This window comes from Channa argus, chromosome 11, assembly GCF_033026475.1.
Source record: "Channa argus isolate prfri chromosome 11, Channa argus male v1.0, whole genome shotgun sequence".
Classification (NCBI taxonomy): domain Eukaryota; kingdom Metazoa; phylum Chordata; class Actinopteri; order Anabantiformes; family Channidae; genus Channa; species Channa argus.
The window spans coordinates 819,386-838,624 of NC_090207.1; the positions used below are offsets into that span (position 1 = coordinate 819,386).

General features: G+C 40.2%; 1 protein-coding gene across 2 annotated transcripts in view; it reads left to right on the forward strand.

The window, feature by feature from the left end:
* The first annotated feature begins 1,525 nt into the window (after positions 1 to 1,525).
* ogdha (oxoglutarate dehydrogenase a) overlaps positions 1,526 to 19,239 on the forward strand; it is a 32,743-nt gene continuing 15,029 nt past the window's right edge. Inside the window, exons 1-4 of one of the 2 annotated variants that reach the window (XM_067520130.1) lie at positions 1,526 to 1,682; positions 3,556 to 3,927; positions 7,675 to 7,860; positions 9,350 to 9,443. In XM_067520130.1, the coding sequence (XP_067376231.1) occupies positions 3,688 to 3,927; positions 7,675 to 7,860; positions 9,350 to 9,443 (520 nt within the window). In that variant the 5' untranslated portion in view covers positions 1,526 to 1,682; positions 3,556 to 3,687. Of the gene's footprint in view, positions 1,683 to 3,555; positions 3,928 to 7,674; positions 7,861 to 9,349; positions 9,444 to 9,735; positions 9,839 to 19,239 lie in introns of both variants that reach the window. The other variant, XM_067520129.1, reaches the window with a different exon arrangement.

The following is a 19,239-nucleotide window of genomic DNA, read 5'->3' on the forward strand; positions in this document are numbered from 1 at the left end:
ATAATCTCTACAGACCAAATGTGGATTAATCCGCTGCTAAAAATAATCCCCAATAAATGCCGTATTTCCTTCTTTTTAGAATAAACTGATGTGTTAATATAATAAAAATAAAGCCTCTGAGTGTTCTTTTAGTTGCAGATAATTATTTTCATCATCACTTGATTCACAGATTACTTTTCGTCACTCAATAAAAAGAGATCATGGTTTTAAATTAAATGAAAAAACATAAATAAAACCAGAATTCCTGTTCAGGTTTTGTGAAAATATATAGGAAGTCCTAAAAAGGTGCTATGTATAATGTAAAAACAGATGTTTAACTCAAACATTTTTATTCTACAACATAAATGGAAATGCTGTAATGATCATGGGATCACTTTGTACTTGTATTTAGTAACAATGGGCCTTGTCAACAAATGGCCTTATAGAAGAAGAATGTGCAAACAGGACAACATAAAAGTGTAATGCAGCACTAATATCTTATCCAAAGTCTCTGATAGCTTTCATTGAAATTGTACATGTCTCGCCTTCTTTGCAGCAAAGGCATCTATAGTATCAAGTGGCACCTGAAGGAGGTGCCACTTGATACCTGGAGGCTGCAGACTCTCCACTGCCTGAGCGGGTGACAGCTATTGTCAGTCCATCCACAGGTATTGTCACCTTGGTAAACATCCTCCTCTCACCCACCTCCTCCACAGAGTCCAGTGGGCAGTGTGTTAGAAGTTTTTCCCACTTTTCTAGTCAAGTGATACTAGATGGTAAATAGTAAATAGTCACTTATGTAGTACTTTTATCCATTCACACACACACTCACACACCGTGGCAGTGGCTGCCACCTGACCCACCGGGAGCAACTTGGGGTTCAGTGTCTTGCCCAAGGACACTTTGACATGTAGCCAGGAGCAGGGATCGAACCACTGACCCTGTGGTCCGTGGTCAACTGCCTTACCAACTGAGCAAAAGCTCTAGGTCTTGGAAGATCTTGGAAGAATTGTAGAGCGAACTCAGCGTGATGAACCATCTCAGTTTAATACATGTCAGCATGGAGAAGAACACATGGATGTTGGTGTCTTCTGACTTGTATCTCTTGTTCTATTTATACTCAAACCCAAGAAAGGAACTAACATCACAAAACATGAATGAAAGAAACCAGGTGCACGCAGTTGTGAAGCAAGAAAATCCTTTTATTGCCCCTTCTTGTAGATCTTGTGACCCCAGGAGCCAGTATCTGCTACATTCTTCTGGGCCTTGTAACAACAAAGTGCCTCCTGTGATCTTCAGCAGTCCTCTAAACACGACACGCCCCGTGACTTCTTGTCCTTTTTGTGACCTTTTGTGACCTCTACGCCCGTCTTGTTTGCCTGTTTGCTAATTATCTAACATACGACTAAATTAACTCTATTCCCCCACAGCAGGCGTGGACAGAGCTGGTCCTCCTACCCGGCCTCTTCAGTCTCTTCCTGTCCCGATCACGGCCCTACACTTTTTTTAAACTTCTACTTGTTTTTTTTTTCTTCGTGAACCACTCCCATCGCCATGTACGCGATGACGTCAGCGCTACGTGATTTTCACGCAGGCCTCGCTTCCATGCTCCGCGCTCCGAGCTGTCATCATTTTTACCGGGAGACGAGAAGGGCATCCGGGATACCGGCCGAGAGAGGATCCGCTGAAACGTGTTTCTCGAGGTCAGTAACCGGATGTACAGATTTTTGTCCCGTCTGTGTGTTCAGAGAGAAATGATTTGACCTGCTGTTTCACACAATGACAGAAACCGGTTATAATTTTCGAAGAATATAAAATCCGTCTTCGGGAATTTGAGAAACCTCTTAGCATGTTAGCAGCGTGCCAGCAGCCCGTTTTAAGTAACCGTGAAGGGCTAACGTTAGGTCATCTTTCAAAACACTCGCTTTGAATGTTGGCTTTTGCTAAAAACTGTGGCTCCCTCAACAATAGAGAAATTATTTGCTTGACAGCACAATTGGCTTCATAATGCAAGTTATCTCAATTAGCACCCGTTTAGCTGCTAGCCAAACGTGCTAATGGCAATTAATGTAGACAGCAGAAGCATTTCGGTGTAGCTAGCCAGCTAATTATATAACCTCACAAGCAATCATGTTGCCAGTTAGCGCAAAGCAGCTACCAGTAATCTTTAGTTTCCAGTCTGCATGTTCGGTCTCTTAAACGTAAAAACATTCAAGGAGATCATTTTACAATGTTGTGAGTAAGTAGGTAATAATTTTCGGGAAGTCATGACTCGTGAAAGGGCAAAGTGACTGACAGTTGACAGGGCAAATCAAAAGCTGCACTGTCTTCTTTCTGGGCGGGATTTCTTGAGCTCAGCCAATCAGGAGGCCGAGAAGACGGGAGGGCGGGCTGTGAGCGGGCTGAGCGAAGGAAAGTTGAGGCAGGGAGTGGAAACCCAACAAGGTCAAAACACAGACGGGGAAACTGCAGCTGAAGGAAGCTTCTCACGTCTGTCACACTAGAAACAACTCGATTTAGAATTTAGGTGTTAGAGTAAAGTCTTGTGAAGGTTTTCCCGAACGTTACCAGGCTCTGATGGCTTTTACCGTGTAACTGGTGTTTAGGTTCTTACTGTAAGAACATTAAAATTTTTTAGAAAAAAGAAAAAACACAGTGCATGTTTGCCTCATTACAGGTGTTTTAACCTTTCACACTTAAATTATAAGAAACCCAGAGTTAGGTTTTACTTGTAGGGATGAACATCACAAGTCACCAAATCATCAGCTAATCACCTGTTAGTTTTAACACCGCACAAGTCTGAACAGCATGTAGATCTGCTCCTGGGTAATTATCATATAATAAAACTGTGGTGCAGATAACACTGATCCCCAACTTAGTTGCTCCCGGTGAGTGTTGGCCAGCTGCATAGCAGCTCCCCCATCAGTGTGTGTGTGACTGTGACTGTGAGTACAAATGGGTGAATGAGAAGCAGTGTAAAGCGCTTTAAGTGCCAATAGGTAGAAAAGTGCTGTATAAGTGCAGATCTCTAGTGTCCAACAGCTTTACAGCTTTAGTTACTTAACTGATAGTTAAAACAGAATCTTATTAACTAATAAAAGCCAATGTGTTATTGATGTGGAAGAAGCATCTGTAGGTACTTGGGTGTAAGTGGTTAAAATCAATGATTTTTACATATAATACATTAATTATAATTTAATAAAATTAGTTCTACAATAAGGAGTAACAGGGTACGTTTACTAGTGGCTTCATTTATTGATACAGAAGCTACTATCATAATTTAAGTATTTCTACACTGTGGTACTCGTAATATCCTTCATGATTTAGTGTTAGTGTAATGAAGAGACTTTCATAGTTTCAATTACTCTGTAGACTTTGGAGCCCCAGTGTTTAATACAGTGGTCTACAACACGTTTTTCCTTGCAGTGATTTGTTAAATTATTTTTTAGGGAACTTGCTTCTTAGAAATGCAGTAGAAATCCCCACAGGCTGTGAGACACACACACACACACACACACAAACAAACTATCTTTCATTGCTCGTTTCTGACTCTAACACTGTCTCTTCATGTCTCAGTGGACAGACGGACATTTCCTTCAGCCCTCTCTGTTCGGACCTCTGTGGACTTTTATTTCCTATCGTCATTGTGAGGACATCCGGCCTGTTGGACTGACCACCTCCGTGTGTGCGATACTTTAAGGACTGCTCATGCATCGTTTAAGGACTTGTGCGGCGCGGTTGCGTCCGCTCACCGCCTCACAGGCGGCTCAGACTGTCGGCCAGCCGCGGCCAATCACAGCCTCCTCCACAGGTGGCACAAGGACGTTTCAGCCAATCAGGTGCTATTCAGCACCGGTGGCCTCTGAGCCGTTCTTGAACGGGACGAGCTCAAACTATGTGGAGGAAATGTACTATGCCTGGCTGGAGAACCCCAAGAGTGTTCATAAGGTAAGAAGGGGCTGCAGGCAACATCATGGTGGTTTAATAAGTACATCTGGAATACTTTTTCATGTGAATTTGCAGTTGTAAAAATTAATTAATTTAATGATCAGTTAATGATTTGTCAGTTTATTAGGTTCACCAAGGTCTCATCAGTACCATGTGCCTTTTCCTGTGTCAATGAGGCAACATAAAAAATGTCCTTTTAAATTCTGGTCAGATATAATTGCAATTAAATATTAAAAATACAATAAAACAATTTAACCTTAACCAAGGTTGAAGCAGCTGTCAGTACATGAAGTGGATACAATCAGCTCCACCGTTATCTTCTGCTGTTTTTGTTTCACACAAAGTCTCTATAGTAACACAGACCTTTGTTCTTAATTTATTTTATCCCTACAAATATTCCTTAGGCGAAGTTACTACCACAGTTTACAGAACAAATGTGAAACGAGTTCACATGTAATATTTTGAGTTTCTTTGATGTGTAGGAGTAAAAGGAAGTAAAAGAAGAAAAACCCAAACCACAGAGGATCCCAAATACATGCACTGATCACTGGTTTTCATCTGGAATCTTGGGTTCTATGTTTAAAGTCTTCGCTCTTTAGTGGAAACATGTAAATCCTGCAGCGCGGTGTGTTCAGGTCACTGAGACGTGTTGCGTTACATGTCACACGTCTGTTATGTAACAGTGAGAGTGTGTGACCTTGCTGTTATTAGCTGCACAGCAGGACTGAACATTTACCCAACACCCTCTGACCGCCATAGTAGCAATAATGTTTTATTGCAGTGGGAAGATGCTGATATGAAAATGTCAAAGTGAGATTGTTCTTTTAAATCAGATTCCAAACCGTGATGTATTCAGGTAGAACGTCTCAGAGCTATTTCATCCAAAAAGAACAGAATTCTCATCACTGAAGCCTTTTCTCATTAAAGAAGAACCTAAAATGTGATTCAGGTTACATCCACATTACAGTGTCTTGTCTGAGTAGCAGTGCAAATACAAATCTGCCATGAAAGTTACGGTCATGATGTTTTCTGTACTTGAGATATGGTGATTGAGATTAGATTAAATTAACCACATGGCATTGCCTCTTTAACAGACTCTGCTGGCAGAGGAGTCGGTCAAATTCCCTCGCTTTTTGGTGTCGAGCAGATTTTTGTATAAATGCATCATTGCACTTGTTTTCTTCTCATACACAACATGTCACTGCAGTCAATGTAACGGCGCCGTGTGGGTTTAGTGGGTGAGGAGGGCACCAGGCCAGTTGCTTTGTTCTCTTGACACTTTGAAACTCGTCCCGTTAAGTCCTTTTCCTGAGATCCCATTAAACCAGTGAGAAGGAGAAAGACCCATCTCTGAAGTATTTTCCATAATGAAACACGAGATACAGTAAAAGGTGTTTTACTGTACTACAATCCAATGTTTGTAGGGAAGTGACTCATTATTACATTAAAGCTAATGTAAAAGCAGCAGGTAAAGGTGCAGCTGATTTAAATGGCTTTCTGAACTGACCACTGCCTCATTAATAAAATACATCTGTGTTTATTAGTTCATTAGATTCTTAAGTTACTAAAGCTGTCAGAGACATGAAGTGGAAGTAAAGCAATGTAAAATGAGGGACAAGTACTTCAAATTTGTACTTCAGTACAGCAATTGAGTAAATAGATTTGCTGCTGGAGGTAGAGAGTAACTGCATCATCAGAATCTGGCTGTAAATAGTGATTTAGCTGGAACTTCCAGCTAAAACAAAAGACAGACAACAGACAGCAGAGAGAGAGTAAGCGGTGGGCTGTGTTTGAAAATGTTCACGGTGGGAGCAACGTGTTTATGAACGGAGTCTGACTCATGATTCCAGAATGAATCAGTGTGGAAATGTGATGCTGAAACAGGCAAATTTTGTTCCCTCCTCTGTGTGCAGGGATGACTACTTCCTGTTAACGCAAATATTAACAGCTGTCTGCCTTTACAAAACTAAAACCCACATTTTCTTTTAGTCACTCTGTCAAACCTGTGTCTACGTGCAGTAACAGACTTGTTACACTGTGGGTGTGTGAGCATTCGGGGCTTCTGCAGTGGTGTCAGCATAAATAATGTCAGCTTATTCGCAAACAGTCTCATTCACACTCATGGCCAAGATTGGGCTGAATTGTCTCCACCAGTACTTTACTGATCTCACAAGATTCAGGGTCTTAGTCGTATTATTACAGTATCTCTGCAGAGTTGCCAGGTTTGCATGTTCTCTGCCAAATGTTGGTTATTATGACATCAAACATCTTAAGAAGAAGCTAAGCCAGATTCTGATTCTGTTAATAAGTTGTTTTGTAGGAACTTATTGAGCACATGTGAAGATGTTTCCCAGGGCAATTTATTAGACCTCAGCTTATTTATAACGAAGAGTCAAACATTTATCTCGGGGTTAATGGGATAAATGTTGCCATCCTGTCTTTGCCTACATATGGGTCATGGAGACATGATCATTAAAGGTAAATTACCACTATGTGTTCGTCCATTTTGCTTAATGTTTTTTTAGGCATAATTTTATCATGGAAATCCTGTCAGCAGCAGCCTGACGAACACATACAGGTGAGCTACAGGCTCTCAGGTGAACCATGATATCATGAAATATCCGAGAAGTGTCAAAGCTAAAAATGATGCAGTAACAAAGGTGACCAAAGTATTGCTAAAATGGAAGTGATGTGATGAAATGTGTGATTACAAGTGACAAAATAATCGTTAGATCGGGAATTTTTAAATTAGCAGAAGTTAAAATTACACATTTAAAGGGCAAGAAACTGAACCCCCAACAGCCCATCTCCCAATCCTCAGCCGTGTAGTGCTGGTTCCAACCCTGGTAGAAAGTGGGGAGGGTTGCATCAGGAAGCGCATCCAGTGTAAAAAATGAGCCAAATCAACATGCGGACAATGATCCGCTGTGGCGACACTGAACATATGTGATAAGCTGAAAGGACCAAAAAAAAAAAAAACATTACAGGGTCCAAACCGCTAAATATAATTTCTTGCCTTTATGATGGTAATTAATTTGGACTTTGAAAAGGAAATCTGCCAAGATGAAATACCCTCAGTATTGGAAGGCTGCCAAATTCCCTACAGGTCTTGAACGTAGCATGGATGTGGGCGAGGCTGAATTGTTCCACCCTGTGTTCTCGCAACCCACGGCAATTGCGACATGTTGAAAATGCAGCTGCAAGCAGCAAGTTTAATGTTATCATTAGTGATACACTAATGGATGCAGTATTGTTACTGTGTTTCCAATTTTACCTTCTACCTTCACAGCACATTAGCTGATACCTTCACCAGGAGCTGAAGCAATAAGACAATGTTATATCATACACATGCATCTGTTTTTAAAATGCACTATTTATGATGTTGGCCTACTTCAAAACTGTAGTTAAATGTAGTGAAGTACACTTGTCCTTAGTTCCACCATGTCAAAACACACTGTGGGTAGTTTGAAGAGAAACTAAATAAGATTTTGAAATCGGCTAAATCAAAACAAATGGCCTCAGGCCTGAATCATGTTGTGGCCCATGTATGAAGATACATATCCAATCAGTTGTATGCTTGATAGATTTGGCACTATAACGTTTTTTCCATTTTGAGTACAGCACTAGACTTTTGCTGAGTAGACTTTTGTTTTTTTTAGTTATTAAAGATTTTATTCATCTTGTCTCTATTTCCTTATCTTACATTTCTCTTATTCTCTCCTGCTCCTTGCTCTTCCTCTGGTCCAGTCATGGGATGTGTTTTTCCGGAACGCTAATGCTGGTGCTCCTCCCGGGGCTGCTTACCAGTCTCCACTGTCTGCTGCTTCGACTATCATCACTCCTCAGCTCTCCTCTCTGGTCGGAGCTCAGCCCAATGTGGAGAAGCTGGTGGAGGATCACCTGGCTGTCCAGTCACTCATCAGGGCCTACCAGGTACACAGCTGGCTTAGACCTTGAACTTAAAGCTAGACTTGTACCACATCCAAGACTAATACTAATCGATTAAAACTGGGTGCTGAACAATTAGTCATTTACAGTGTCACAGTTTAACAGAAAGCAACTTTCAAATTGCAATGCTGCAATTTAATCTACAATAATAAAAGTCTTCTGCAGGCTTCACATGCAGATGTGCAGAAGCGACCACACTAGTATCAAAGCCAAACAGTAATGTCACAGTGGTTGTTGGATAAAGTGTATGTGGAGCCGTGTTCCAGTTCAAATCTGGACATGTGGATGAGCCATAACAGGGAGTTGTCTAATTATTTAAACTTTGTGTCTCAAATGTTTGTTCTTGCTTTTTAAGTTTTGTTGCTTTTGTTATTGTTTAGTTTTCTTTTTATGTCTCTTTAAATCTGTAATTTAATCATTTGATTTATGTAATTTTTTAAACTGTTCTAATGTGTGTGTATGTGTGTGTATGTTTGTAAAATACTGTTGAAAAAATGTCATTTTTATGGTTTAGCGTTTCTCAACCATGGAATAAGTAACTCTACATGGGGTCGTGTGTTTAGGCCTAATTAAGATGGGTTATTTATATTTAATTAAAAATTATGCTCTTCAATATGAGAAAATATGCTTATTTACATGAATTCTAGAATTTTTATTTTTTGTAAAGAGAATCTGAAAAACTGATGACTGATGTGACCAGGTGAGTTTAGAAACCTTTTTTTTCACAGGAAACTTCTAAAATGGCAGCTGTTACAAGAAGAAACAGATAATCAGACCAATGTGAATATTTGGGAAATGAGCCAAGGAAATTGTGCCATAGCAAAGGATGTTAAGAAAGTAAAAGAACAGATAAGAAAAGGGTAATGCAAGAAAAGAATGCAATTAAGAGAAACATAGAAAGAACTATTGGAAGGAAACATAAGAAATAATTGAAAATAAGTTATGGAAATGAAATAATTGAAAAGGAAAGAAGCCGATGAAAAATGGTGGAGGTATAGAGTGGAATGGAAATCTTAGGTGTTTGTCATTGTTCAGAGTAAGATTTCAGTTGATATCTGCAGTGTTAATCCTGATGGGCTCAACTTTCTGAGCCTCAGTGTGACCTGTGACGACGTCCAGGATGTGGTACTGATGCTGCATCCATGTCATGTCAGGATAGTGTGAACTATTGAAAAGATTAAGGTCGTAGTCCAAGATGGTGCTGCTTATTGTCGATGGTACCAATGATCTCATAGCCGGTCTTATGGACAGAGACACAACAACTTCATCCAAAAACTGAAAAATAAAAATAAAGTTATCATAGAAGATATCATAATGATCAGAATCTCAAGCAATCTCTGATGAGCTGTTCCTTGGAATACCACCTTAATACCATGACACGAATGCAGCCCACCCATCAGCACTCTTGTGTGGCGGTAACGTGTGTGTGTGTGTGTGTGTGTGTGTGTGTGTGTGTGTGTGTGTGTTCGTTCAGGTGATGGGGCATCACAATGCCCATTTGGATCCTTTGGGAATCAGCTGTGTGAATTTTGATGATTCTCCGGTCAAAACCGGCTTCCAGGATGTTGGTGAGAATTTTAGAACTAAACAAACTGCTTCCAGTCTGTGGTGTTAATGTTGTTTTTCCCTCCCACCCTCCCTCTTTTCTCCTCTCCTTCCCCCAACTCTCTTTTACTTTGGTCTTGTTTTATACTTTTCCTTTCTCATTCTGAATCTTTCACTCCATCTTGCTTCTCACCCTTCTCCTGCCTCTGTCTTCTTGATATCCCGTTTCACCTCATTTCCCCTTGCACCTTGTCCCCACACTCCATCCTCCTCTTCCTCCTCCGGTCCTGGGTGGACTGTTGTCACTCCTTGTAGATCCGAGGGCATCATGTGGCCCAGTTGGACCCCCTTGGCATCATGGACGCTGATCTGGATTCATGTGTCCCCACTGACATTATCACCTCCTCTGACAAGCTGGGTGAGGCGTAAAGTAAACCCCTTAGAAAACTCCCCCCACACAGACACACACAAGCACATTCAATCTGTTTCTAAAACTGACCAACAGTCAAAAACATTTTAATTTTAACTTCTGAAAGGTTGAAAAGTTTTGATGGTACTAAATGTCTGGATCTTTGGATTGTATAAAATAAGAGTTTCCAAAAGACTAACCTGACAAACCTTTTACGAATCGGAACATTTAAACGTAGTGTTTTTAGTGTATGTAGCTTGAAATAATAGGAAAAATAGGGCCTGCGTTCTGGATTTTTTTAGACTGAAAAAGGGTTGTTTTGATCCTGCCAGGTGTTCATCAGACAAATGACCACTGTGGAAAGGAGCAAAGTATAACCTAGACACCGAACAGTTTATAATGCAATAGTGTTATACATACAAATCATGATAAGACTTGTTTCATAACTAAACAAACGTTTAGTTTCCAGTGCTTGAAAACAGTGAGGTGAATACACCTCAATAAACCCCAGTGATTCAGAGGATGACATGCTAACACATCATACACGTCAAATGAAAACGTTTTTTCTGACCTCCAGTGGTTTCACATGGCAACAGTGATGTACAGGTGTACTTCATTGATGTCACAGGTGTCCTTCAGCACGCTGTCACATCACTGGCCATTGTGACTGAAACTATCTGAAATGACAATATGCAAGTTTTAGGAATCAAGCTTCCACTGGACTCTGAATCAATCTTCTTCACCCAGTACCTCAGCTGTTAGTCATAAACAGCATGCAGTTCTGTGCTTTGGTCAATATGTCAAAATTAGGGACCAAAGTGTAGCCAAAGTACTGTTTCAACATAGAACTGAAAGATCCAACACACAAATGCAGTACAGGGAGTTTTAAGTCCAAAGCTAACAAATGTAAATATAACTTTACCAGTTATGTTGGTCTGTTGCCTGGTGAGGACCTGGTTAGGGTCAAAACATTGCCTTCATTTATTCTAATATAGAGTTTTGATATGATCCAGTGTTCCTTCCTCGTATCTGCACTCGGTCTCATATAGGACTGGATGTTCCCACATTTACTTCTGTGTAGTTCCTAGATCAGGGGTCTCCAACACATTGCTGCTGGTAGCGCTTTCCGGAGCTCGACATAAATGTGAAAACTTGACTTGTCAAGTTTTAGCGGTCACTCAGCAAACAAACTGTCCTGCCTGTCGCCTTCTTACACAAAAAGATTATTTGACTAATGGTTGTGAAATGCTGCGCTGCTGTCAACCTGTATGAGCAAGTTGTGATCATTGTTGCCAACTTAGCGACTTTGTCACTACATTAAGTGTGAATTCAGACCCTCTAAAGCCTCTTTTTCAAAATACCGACAAATCTAGCAACTTTTTCTGGTGTAGTTGGAGACTTTTGCCGACGCTGATGTGAAAGCACGTATCATTCTCGCTCTTCTCAATGAGCAGCGGGTGCTGCCGTGAACCCATCCCATGTCCCAAAGCACTAACACCGTCCTCATGGAGCAGCCCCTCCCAGCTGCGTGCAGGCTGCAAACCAAATGAATCAAGCATGCACAAAGTGAATAAAATAGAAAGAAATGCATAGAGATGCTCTTAATGCAAAAATACATAGAAAAATATTTGTTGATGTTTAAATGCAAAAACGTGAGTTGTGGACACTTCAGTTTATTTGGGTTAAAATAAGCTAGAAGTATAAATGTTACAAAACATGAGTAACTCTCAGCCAGTTTCGTTTTGTAAAAGTAGCTCTTAGGGGAAAAAAGGTTGGAGACCCCTGCACTAGATACTGGAAATGTCCCTGAACATTTCATGTAAACAACAAATGCACCCAGAAATCAAACAGTGTTAATTACTATCCAACTATGTTTCAAGTTTTCTTTTTTTTTTTTTTTACAAAAACTTCATAAATAAATGAACAAACAGTATTTGTCAGCATGACATAGTTGCTCCTAAATGACTCGATCATGACATCCTCACAGCCTGGGTCACGTTGTTCCTTGAGTTTGTCGAGAAAGATCCTAAGAGGATTCACAAGGACAGACAGGAATAGATTTAGTCCTCAGGTGATTTATCCTTTTAAATGGAACCCTGATGAGATGTGGGTCGAAATAAAATCTTTAGCTGTTCTGTGGGGCAGACAAATATGATAGAAACACATTATGAAAATCCAAGTTTCGTTTTTCTATTTTGTCAAATGAAACTCACTTTAAGATCAATTTATCAGCTGTTTTGGAGCTTTCGATCATATTACAGTCTAATAAGTTGCAGAGACTGCCCTGCACATCTAATCCATGTTTGCTTTAAAAGTTGAAGTTGACCGTTCATACTCAGTCTAAACAATAAAACAAAAATATTTTAAGGATAATTTATTGCTAGAGCTTCTTGAGCTTTTGGAAATGGACCCTGCAGTGAGATTACAGCTTCTGTTGGCTAAAAAAAGCAAGAAAATTAAATAAAGATGTTCATATTTGAGCATTTTACAACTGGGGTAAATCTGCAGAGGAAGATCACATCACATGTCAAAAAAGCTCCACAACAGCTTCTAAATGGACCTTTGTCTTTGTGTAGTCACTGAGAAATTAAGGAAGAACTTGTGTTTGTAGAAGAAAATCAGGCATCTGTGTTCTGCATTGGTAGCTACTGTAGCTGCTCTGGAACCTGTTGGCAGAAGCCTGCTGCTCTAGACTTGTTTTCAGCAGCGAATTTGCTTTTGTTTTTGCTTTGCGTTGTTCGGCTTCTACTCTGATGCGTCGGCTTTGAGATGTGGCTTCAGTAGTTTGTCTTGCGGCAAGTTCACACACACTGACACAAAGAGTTATTTTTAACTGCAGGAACTTCTCAACCTGTAACCCACAGCTTCCTATTACCTGAAGTTGTGGGACAGAAGTGTTCTGTTTGAGTTTTCCTTTCCACAGTTTTTATTCTGTTTGCGGTTTACACCCCTGAGTATGTATTTATTAGCTTTTCAAACTTCTCTGTTACACTAATAATTGAGATGACTTATAAGCAAGTGACACCCCACAAGTAACCATCACCAGCCTAATCAAGATTCTGGAACTAGCGAGTTTTTGTCATTGACATCCATAAGTTTTGGTTAAAACTCTGAAAAGTGTTCAACAAATCAGACTGACTGAATTAAATAGTAGTTACTAATTTTTCTAAACAGTAAAGTGACATAAGGAAAACCTTTGTGTCGCTTTGTGTTACATAATCTACAGTGGCAAGAGAACGTGAATCTTTTGGAAGGAGCTGTGTTTTTACCGTAATAATAATATCAGGGTAATAAAATGTGTTATGATCTTCATCTAATTCACAAGTAAAAACAAATGCAATGCGCTTAAGTCAACAACACATAATTGTGATTCTTACTGTCGACCATATCCAGTGTTTGTGGAAAACCAAAAGTGGTTGAACTTCTTTTGGTAGCATTAACCTCAGACCAGCTTCTGTAGTTGTGAATCAGACCTGCACAATGTTCACGGCAAATGTGTGACCTGCACATGGTCTGAGAATATTTGGTGTAAAGGTCTTTCTGAGCTGATTCTACAGCTTCTCCGCTGGTTTAAAATTTGGCCTCTGTCTCCTAAAAGGGATTTTCTTTCCTTTTAATCCAGTGTGTAGTGGATTTACTTCCATTCCATTTAGAGTCATTGTCCTGCTTTAATAGTAACTTCTACTGAGCTTCAGCTGGTGGACTCAGATCAGCAACTCTTGATCACAGGCGGATTTTTCTGTGGTATAGTTAGTTCACATCACCAGATGGATCTTGTGAATAGCCAATAAAAAAGATTTGTTTTTATGAACTAAAGTAGCTCTAACCTACACCTCCAATGTTGTTTCACTGTTTAATAACCTTTTTTTGGAGATGAAAGATCATTGTTTGCAGGTTCTTATCTGAAGCGCATTGTGTTTGTGTTTGTACTTTTTAGATCGCATTTATTAAAAATTTAAATGTTGATATCCATGAGGAAATTGACATTTAAAAAATTTGAAGTTTGTTGTCTCTGACACGTGGCCTGGAGGAACCAGGAATTGAATGAGTGACAACACAGTTCATAGACAACTGCCTAACCAGCTGAGTCTCAGCTGCCTCTTTTTCTGCCAAGTTCATTCTTAAAACCAAGTAATTCCAAAGGCTTGATGGACTTTCTCTTGCCACTGTGTACCTGGAGCAGTACGTTCGTTTTTAGGTGCATTCAGTCTTTCCACTAACAAATGTCGAATTATCTGGACCAAGTTTGTCTCCACAGTCTTTAATTGGAGGCTCAGTTTAGTTCTTGCTGGGAGATGGGACAGTTGCCATCATTTATTTTACAGAGACAGGCAGTGAAGGCTATTTTTGATGCCAGTCACCCTGCTGAATGTGCAGTTTGTAGTGAAATGAATGCAGATCCATTTTTTAGTTCTGCATTGCTGCAGTTCAGGAATTAGTCCCGTCCCTGCTGTAGATAAGTTGACCTGTGCAGAATGGCTTCCAGTTTTGGGAAGAACCCTCAGTGTGGGTTGGTTGTGGTGTGGCTTCTGTATCGAGGACTCTTTATCCTCAGCATGGTGTTGAGTGCATCCCTCTTTCTCCACCACTTGTGTCTAAAACCTTTTCTAAGCCAAACCTCTGGACTTTTCCTCCGAAATTGTCAACAGACTAAACAGTGGTGGAGACACTGAGATGCTGGGGCTGATGTTTTGCTCAGTTCTAGCTGTAGCTGTTGCACAATGACCATGGGTGTCGGGTTTAAGTGGATTGTAGGTCATTAACAGTGTCCGGGTGTCTCTCCTTTTGCTGTCCCTTCCTGTGGTGACCCCTCCAGACGTGGCTGTGTTCAAGGAGAGACTGAGAATCCTAACTGTTGGAGGTATGAGAAACGGCAGTGATGCTGGCTGTCAGTGCACAGTGCTGTGAAGCCACTAGTTCATCTTTAGTAAATAGTTTTTACTGCAGAGCTCAATCTATGATTTAAAAACATTAAACAACACAAATTGTTTGTGTAGGGGTTAATGAATGATTAACCACCAATATCATCAGCTTTGACACTAAGCACCACTGCTTAAAAGGGTTTTCAAAAAAATAAAAAGATGGACAAAAATATGAACAATGTAAGAAAGTGAACACCCAATAATTGTTAGACCTGTCACTAGGTTTAATTATGCATCATGTAAGTCAAGTCGTGTTCAGTCGTAAACATCATATTCAAAATCAGATCTACTTTAACTACAAAACACCTAAAAACATAATCACCGTACTGGACTTGATTCAGTTAAAAACTAGTATCTGCTCTATTTTTTTCCCCTTTTTGCCCCTTTTCCCCCTAATGTTCAATTCTTACCATCCTCTTGGTTGCTGCACATAGATGATGTCCAAGGACACTTAAAATTGTGGAAAGGAGGGACAGGGAACTGAACCACCAACCTTGGGATTTATGAGTTGATGCCCCGTCATCAGCCACATCCATCCAGAATAAGAGCATAACTTTTTTTTGTTAGAAACTAGAATTTTCCCTGTGTTTTCTGTGTGGTGGGGACAGCTAATATTTGGATGCTGACTATTACTTATTCCTGGAGAACTGTATCCTATTTATACTATTACGTTTGCACTTTTCATTCTCATTGACTCTTATTATTAATTATGTTAATTATAGCTAAATGCTAAGATCCGTTTGACAACACAGACACAGCATTTTTTAAAATGCTTTACAGTCAGACAAGCTCAGTAAATTAAAAAGAAACATTGAACACTAAAAATTAAACAGTATAACACAAAACATCAGTAAACACAGAGCCTGTAGATAAATAAAACAAAAGTAAAACCCAAAGATAAAACTGAGCTGAACTGCTGCCTCAGACCTGCTTTTAAGCTTCACTGAATGTCTCCTGTGTTCTGGTCTGTGTAGTTGTGGCTGTGTTATAGCTTCTAGCGGCTGCTAGCATCCTGCTAAAATGTAGAAGAGATTGTAGAGAGATTATTTCACTGAAAACATACATGTACTTGCATCCTACTATATATATAACAAAAGATATTTTAACTGTGGTCAAAGGTTGAGTTCAATTCAACTGCAGGTATTGTCCAGAAATATCTATTTGTCCATCGGCGGGGGTCCTGGGAGCTTGAGGGTCCTGCGCAGTATCTTAGCTATTCCTGGACGCAGATCTCAGATGTTGTTCCTGGAATGTGCTGGAGCCACTCTCCCATGTTGGGGGTCACAGCCCCCATTGCAGGCACCACTTGTACATTCACCTTCCACATCTTTTGTAGCTCTTCTTTCTCGAGCTTCACATGTTCTTTCTACCTGATGTTGCTACATCTATCATTAAAACCTTGTTCTTCCACAACAACCTTGTTGTGTTTGTCCACAACTACTGTCCAGTTGGTTGGTCATTACCAGTTTGTCAGTCAGTATCTGGACGTCCCACAGGATCTTAGCTCTGTCCGTCTCAACCCCCTTTGGAGGTGTGTCCCATTTTAACTCCGGTTAAAACTCAAATGTAGGTTTGACTTCACAGCCTCTGTGTTTGACCACCATTATTTCAGGTTAACAGTGTATGTGGTGTAAAAATCAAAGGGACAGCGAGACAAATCGAGATGTTGTTATGAATAATAGGAAGTGACTGTCTTGATGAAAATGAGCAGGTTTCCTTGAAACTTTCTAAGAAGTTAAGGATGCACTTGGTCTAAGATTTAAAACCCCGGAGGCTGTTATCTAAGTTGTTACATTAAAAATGCAGGTCCGATTATTAGGCAGTTATAAAATGTTTAAATTATATTTGCATTAAAAGCAGTTATGCTATCTTTTACAGTATTAACACTACTGTAGCTGTAACATACAGCAGTCAGTCTAACAACTGAGCTGAAAACATGTTTCAGCCTTGCAGTTTGTGTCCCGCAGAGCAACCTGTGTGTGCTCATTACCTGATACACTTTTCTGTGTTATATGAAGAACACTTGCTAAAAACAAACTTGTTGGCCGGAAATCACAGCCCAGGATTCCACCGGAGCTGCTGGTGTAATGGCTTTTGACGACATCATGGCTGCCTTGCATTCCTCAGAACACTGTTTGTGCACGTCCACAGACATTGACTCAACAAGATGCATTTCATCATGTGACAGGATAAGGCAGAAACAGAGGTCATCAGCACGTCTGCATCAGCACAGCAATAAAACAGAAACTGAATAGTGAAGTGAAGTTTAGAGTAAAGAATTTTAGTCCTCAATCAGGGATAATTGCGTCCAAATCTGCCCGTCAAAATGCCTCTTAGTTCAAAAAGAAAAACCAAATTTGTCTCAGTGGTCATCTTCAGTCCTTCAGAAACACATTTCAAATGGTTTCGATTCCGGTAAAGGCACATTAACATTTTCTCTATTAATAATTCTGAACATTTGAATCTGTATATTCTGTTAATTTGAAGTCATACCACTGATTCCACTTCACGCTGTCACAGCTGGAAGTTATAATCCTGCAGATCATACTTTTAAGTTTATTATCAGACTGGTATTAGCTTCCACAAGTATTTTCTATAGCTGTATTAAGAATGAATATTAAGTCATTTATATAAGGAGAGCAAGAAGGTCCAATGAACAACATGGAGCTGAGGTTTTCTGGTAGATTTTGTTAGGTCTCCTGGGAAATTCTCTTCTATATCAAATCAAGTCTATATGACAGTTTGATAATAATCCAATAATAATATGTTACTTATTACTTATAACAGATCTTTTGATACCACCAACTGCTGACAACTTGAATAGCTGACTATAGTTTGCGACCTGCCAGAAACCCAACGAATGTCCAACAAAAAGATCGTACATTAATCAGGTGATTAGTCGGTGACTGATTCAGGGCTAAAATTGGGTGATGTCAAAACCTGCTGTAGCCAAGTATGTGTACGTGAGCAGCTGTGAGTCTGCCTTTGATTTTTCCACGTGTGAAAATGCATTAAATGTGTGTGTTTCAGAGTCAGACTGCCACTCGCACTCTAGTGTCGGCTGCAGAACGAGCGGTAATGATCAGAAATGTGTTTGTGCCTGCAGAGCAGTTGGCTGGTTGTTTTTTGTTTTTTAGCAGAGAAGAAAAGTGTCGTCCTGTTGCAATGTTCCCCCCCTCTCTTACCACCTCCGCCCTTTTCTGAGGAATAATAGTCAAGGAGAGAAGGGAGGCGGAGCAATAATCAGGGCCTGCTGTTCTTAAAGAAACTCTGCTTCCTGATTGGCCAGCTTGGCTGTCAGTTGTGTGGTTGCTTTGTAACTCTGGTTTTGCTGTTGCAGCGTCTCTGCAGCTTTTTATTTTTTATTTTTTTAAGTTGTGTCAACTCTCTGATTGGCTGAATCAGCTGTCCGTCTGCCAGCTCAACACTGATTTAAGGTCATTGTGTTGTTGAGACTGAAGTCTTTATACTGTCAGAGATGAATATTCCCCTAAAACTCATTCTTCTGTCTTTCTCATTGTTTACTCTCCTTCTTGACTCCTCCTCTCCCAACTGAGACTAGTAAATGTCTGCACTTATATAGCGATTTTCTACCTGCTTGCTAATCACACACTGATCTACACTCACCCGGTTCAGTGTCTTGCTCACACTTCGACATATGACTGAAGGAGCCGGGGATCAAACCCACAACCCTGGGATTGGTGGAAAACTGCTCTGCCTCCTGAGCCCCAGTTGTCCTTACTGTCCTGTAATCAGTTTAAAGCTGCATTAACATTAAATTCCCATTAACCCAACATATCCCTCTCACATGTCTCTAAACACATAACCGCTTTTCATTTATTAAAAAAAAAGCTCTCTGCTCGTCTTCACTTCACCTGTAGGACAGGACTTTGGTGATGTGAATATCCAGCATATAGTAAGTAGACTGGTCAACCAATCATCAGATGGCTGGTTATTGCACAGGACACTGGGGGTCATCAATACAGGAAACAGGAAGCTACAGTAGAGGCAGAGGGTATTTAAGGCCAACGTGCTGAATGTCCTCAGTGGAGGCAGTGATAAGAAAAAGCTCTAGCTTTAAAGTAACAATACCAACTTTTAGGGGAAACTTGTCTTGACACCTTTTACTGTTTCTTTGGGTCAGTCAGGCTGTAGTTGGTTTTCCTGCTTAGTGCTGGTGTCATGAGCTGGTCTGAACACAGCCATGGTACTTGGGTTTGGACCAGAACAACCTTTCACTGGATACGGTTTTATGTTTTCACATTTAGCAGTTTACAGTATTAGTAAATGCCAACAAACTAAACGCTGAGCAATGGTTGAAGGATCAGTCTCATTAAAATCTATTTTGTTCTTGTTAACAAATCCAATGTGCAGACACTAAAGCAGCTTTACTGAGACAGAGATAAAGAGATAAATGTTTCAGGCTGCAGGAAGTTGGACACTAAACATCTTTTTTGTAAAGCACAGTGCACCATGACTGCTATGTAA